Here is a 4,354-nt window from a genome sequence, read left to right on the forward strand (position 1 = left end):
TTCCCCGCCTCCGATCCTCCGGCGCTGACTGGCGGATCGGACGGGGGAGGGGGCGGGTACAGCTGGCTCTGCCTCTAGATAGGCAGAGCCAGCTGTTAGTCACGCAGCTCGGCGGACCCCGGCGCAATTGTCGGGATCCGCTTCAGCTGCGGCGTCTCAGTATACCGCGAGCTACAGATTGCGGTATACTGAGCCTACGGTGACGGGAGGACGCTAGTTTGTGTCCTCCCGTTACCCTAAGGAGAACTATGGGGAAAAACACTGACCCCATAGTTCTCCTTTAATACTATAAGTTGTTATGGTCAGTTTGGATCTGCCAGTAGACACGTTTCCCACTTCTCCTTTTCTCTCTGCAGAGTATCTCGGCTGAAGTCGGCAGTCGATGAGAAGAGCAGATCTTTGCAGAAGCTGAACCAAGTCATGTCACTGAGCCGCCAGCTTCTGTCCGGTCGCTGGGCGAGCGGTCCCGTTCTGTGTCACGTGACGGCCTCCTGGACCAAAATGCTGCAGACGGACCGTATGACCGTGTCCTGCGTCCTGGAGAACAGGACTGACTGTATCCTGGAGGGAGGATGGACTCTGTGCGTCCTGATCAGCTCAGACGTCTCCTATTCTTTTCCTCTGACGTCACTAAAACCCGGAGAGAGGACGGAAGTGACATTCCCTCTGCCGGCTCACGCCTATCGCAGTCTGGATTTCCCCATAAAGATATCATTCACCTTGTTTTATAACTTGAAGGGACTCGTCGCAGACTCCGGCCTGCCTGCAGGGACTTCCCCGGACCGGCATGGCGTCTGTATCCCTCTGCAGGAGCACAGCGTAGACTTACTGCAGTGTCTGCGGTTTGGTCCCCGAACAAGCCATCCGGGCCTGCTTCCTGTCATGGCGGAGGATTTAGTCCAGGTCTTTGTCATGGCGTCTTCTGCGGGCAAAGCCAGCGCTGATCATCCCGACGCACGCTCCTCGGCTATTACTAACCAAGGCATCCACGGGGCAGCACCGCTAAAGGCGCGGGTTCGCATATCTGCCTCCTTGTTGGCCCAGGCCTTGCAGAATGGAAAATCTGGTGAGCGAAATGCGGCAAATTGCAAAAAGGCGATAAGAGCCGATATAATCCAACGCACAACGGCAGCGCGCAATAAAGAAGAACTCCGGGGAAATCAAAAACTTACCCTTGAGGTGGGGGCTACCCCTGCCTGCAAGAGCCGCGTGCTCATTCTGGGGGCTCAAAAATGAAACGGCAGATATGCTCACCTGATCCTCTGTCTATTGGAGTCAATAGACCGGCATAGGACGCGGTGACGTCAGCGATCCTTTGACCATCGGAGTCCAGGGGACCGGTTTAGCCGCCAGGCGGGACCAAGGTTCAGCTGAGGATATCTGCTTCATTTGAGCCCCCTAGACTTAAAGGAGAACTATGGGGTTAAGGCTTTTCCCCATAGTTCTCCTCAGGGTAACGGGAGGACACAAACTAGCGTCCTCCCGTCACCCTAAGCTCAGTATACCGCGAGCTACAGCTCCCTATATACTGAGACGCCGCATCGGATCCCGACAATTATGTCTGGATCCGCCCAGCTGCGTGAGTGACAGCTGGCTCTGCCTATCTAGAGGCAGGGCCAGCTGTACCCGCCCCTTCCCCCGTCCGTTCCGCCAGTCAGTGCTGGAGGAGGGGGGAATCCAGCCCCTCCCCTGTCACGGCAGAGAGCCGTGACCGGATCGAGAAGTGAGCGAGCGCTGGTATGTGTTCGCTCACCTCCCGATCTACTGAGCCGACCTGTGACAGTCTCATTGTCACAGGTCGGCTAGAACTATGAGGTGAGTGAAAAGCACTCCTTTAACCCTTGCGGTGCTGGTGTAGCCCCACTGCAGGGGTAAGTTTTTAATTTTCGCAGAGTTCTGCTGGAAGGAATGATCTATGTAGTATTTTGCTTCTTCCAGGGACGCCCCTGTGTTCTGCTGTACTGCACTGGCTGGTGTCCACGGACGTGGTGAAGGAGCAGAGCCTGGTGGAGGTGCAAGGCGTGACCCCGGATGGAAAGGATTTCAGCCTGCAGGTACAAGAGGTCAGTGCAGGTTCACCCAACACTGTGATCCAGGAATACCTGTGTGATCAGACTGTACCGTGCCATAGAGCTGAATGTGCAACCCAGCAGTGAGAACGCGCCAAAGTGATAAGACGCCACGGACTTTCTGGGCTGCTGGTCATGTGATTTGTGATGTCAGCAATCTCCCCTCCTCCCTGGGCATCTGAAGTATCTCATGACGTGGGAAACAGTGAGGGCCCGAGTGTGATGCTGAGCCTCCATTATATAAAGAACTAAAATACAATGAATGAAAGGGGTTGAGTCAGGGACAGTCAGGCAGTGGAGGAAAGATCTAGATGTTGCTGGATGTCATTGGGAGAAGCTCCCAGTGTGCAGTGATATCAGAGGAAAAGGAGAGGAGCCGGTACAACTGTGCAAGACTGAAGGGGAGGACGGAGGTCAGAGAGGAGACTAAAGGGGAGGCTGGAGATCAGAGAGAAGACTAAAGGGGAGGATGGAGGTCAGAGAGGAGACTAAAGGGGAGGATGGAGGTCAGAGAGAAGACTGAAGGGGAGGACGGAGGGCAGAGGGAAGACTGAAGGGGAGGACGGAGGGCAGAGGGAAGACTGAAGGGGAGGACGGAGGGCAGAGGGAAGACTGAAGGGGAGGACGGAGGGCAGAGGGAAGACTGAAGGGGAGGACGGAGGGCAGAGGGAAGACTGAAGGGGAGGACGGAGGGCAGAGGGAAGACTGAAGGGGAGGACGGAGGGCAGAGGGAAGACTGAAGGGGAGGACGGAGGGCAGAGGGAAGACTGAAGGGGAGGACGGAGGGCAGAGGGAAGACTGAAGGGGAGGACGGAGGGCAGAGGGAAGACTGAAGGGGAGGACGGAGGGCAGAGGGAAGACTGAAGGGGAGGACGGAGGGCAGAGGGAAGACTGAAGGGGAGGACGGAGGGCAGAGGGAAGACTGAAGGGGAGGACGGAGGGCAGAGGGAAGACTGAAGGGGAGGACGGAGGGCAGAGGGAAGACTGAAGGGGAGGACGGAGGGCAGAGGGAAGACTGAAGGGGAGGACGGAGGGCAGAGGGAAGACTGAAGGGGAGGACGGAGGGCAGAGGGAAGACTGAAGGGGAGGACGGAGGGCAGAGGGAAGACTGAAGGGGAGGACGGAGGGCAGAGGGAAGACTGAAGGGGAGGACGGAGGGCAGAGGGAAGACTGAAGGGGAGGACGGAGGGCAGAGGGAAGACTGAAGGGGAGGACGGAGGGCAGAGGGAAGACTGAAGGGGAGGACGGAGGGCAGAGGGAAGACTGAAGGGGAGGACGGAGGGCAGAGGGAAGACTGAAGGGGAGGACGGAGGGCAGAGGGAAGACTGAAGGGGAGGACGGAGGGCAGAGGGAAGACTGAAGGGGAGGACGGAGGGCAGAGGGAAGACTGAAGGGGAGGACGGAGGTCAGAGAGAAGACTGAAGGGGAGGATGGCGGTCAGCTTTAAATAGGAATGGGATATTCTGTGCAGATTGTGATTTTCGGTGATTGTTGTGCATTTGCTTTTTCTTCCTATAGATAACAGTGTCAGACCTGACTGCATCAGGAAGCGTCCCCGTCATTGAAATACAGATACTCGGCTCCCATTTACACGTTGTGGCCTCGTTACACTTGGCTGTGATCAGTCGTTTCCAGGTATTAATACTGATCAGTGCCCAATATTGATAATATATTGATATAGGCGATGTTCTTTTAGGATCCTCTGAGTCAGAGGGGTTTCCGGTAACATCTTTGTCACCCTCCAGAAATGTATGGATGGCGCTGCTCAATATCAGACAAGAAGGGGTCACTGATACTCTAGTATGCTGATCAATACACCTTTATTGACGCATGATCTGTATCACATAACACAACATTTTGGGGCCTCGCAGGGTCCCTCATCAGGCAAAACAGTGATGATCATGTGTCAATAAAGGCGTATTGATCAGCATACTGGAGTGCCAGCGACCCCCTTCTTTTCTGGGCGGCGTAGGGGTGACTGGGGGGATTAAATGGTGGTTGCAATCCATTCATTCCTGCCCAGCGTTAGCAATGGGGATGATCTGACGCCCTTGAAACTATAGAGGGAAGCGAGATTGACTCGACTCTCACGGGACGGGACTCTGAATGTCTGAATCTGAATCTCTGAATGCACAGCGGGGAATATGTGTGTCACAGAGCGGAGGATGTTAAAGTGATATTAAAGCCTAATTTTTTTTTTTTTATATATATATTTCCTTCAAGGAAAAACACATTTGCTGGAGGCTGTTGCTGTTTTTCTTTTAAAAGTTTTTAATTCCTCGTTT

At 54.8% G+C, this 4,354-nt stretch overlaps 1 protein-coding gene across 1 annotated transcript in view; it reads left to right on the forward strand.

Annotated features, from left to right (window-relative positions):
• FAAP100 (Fanconi anemia core complex associated protein 100) overlaps positions 1 to 4,354 on the forward strand; it is a 12,412-nt gene that overhangs the window by 6,470 nt on the left and 1,588 nt on the right. Inside the window, exons 7-9 of the mRNA XM_018568223.1 lie at positions 357 to 1,066; positions 1,939 to 2,063; positions 3,588 to 3,704. Of these exons, the coding sequence (XP_018423725.1) occupies positions 357 to 1,066; positions 1,939 to 2,063; positions 3,588 to 3,704 (952 nt within the window). The remainder of the gene's footprint in view (positions 1 to 356; positions 1,067 to 1,938; positions 2,064 to 3,587; positions 3,705 to 4,354) is intronic.

Source organism: Nanorana parkeri, unplaced genomic scaffold, assembly GCF_000935625.1.
Source record: "Nanorana parkeri isolate BGI_ZX_2015 unplaced genomic scaffold, ASM93562v1 scaffold1157, whole genome shotgun sequence".
In the NCBI taxonomy this organism is placed as follows: domain Eukaryota; kingdom Metazoa; phylum Chordata; class Amphibia; order Anura; family Dicroglossidae; genus Nanorana; species Nanorana parkeri.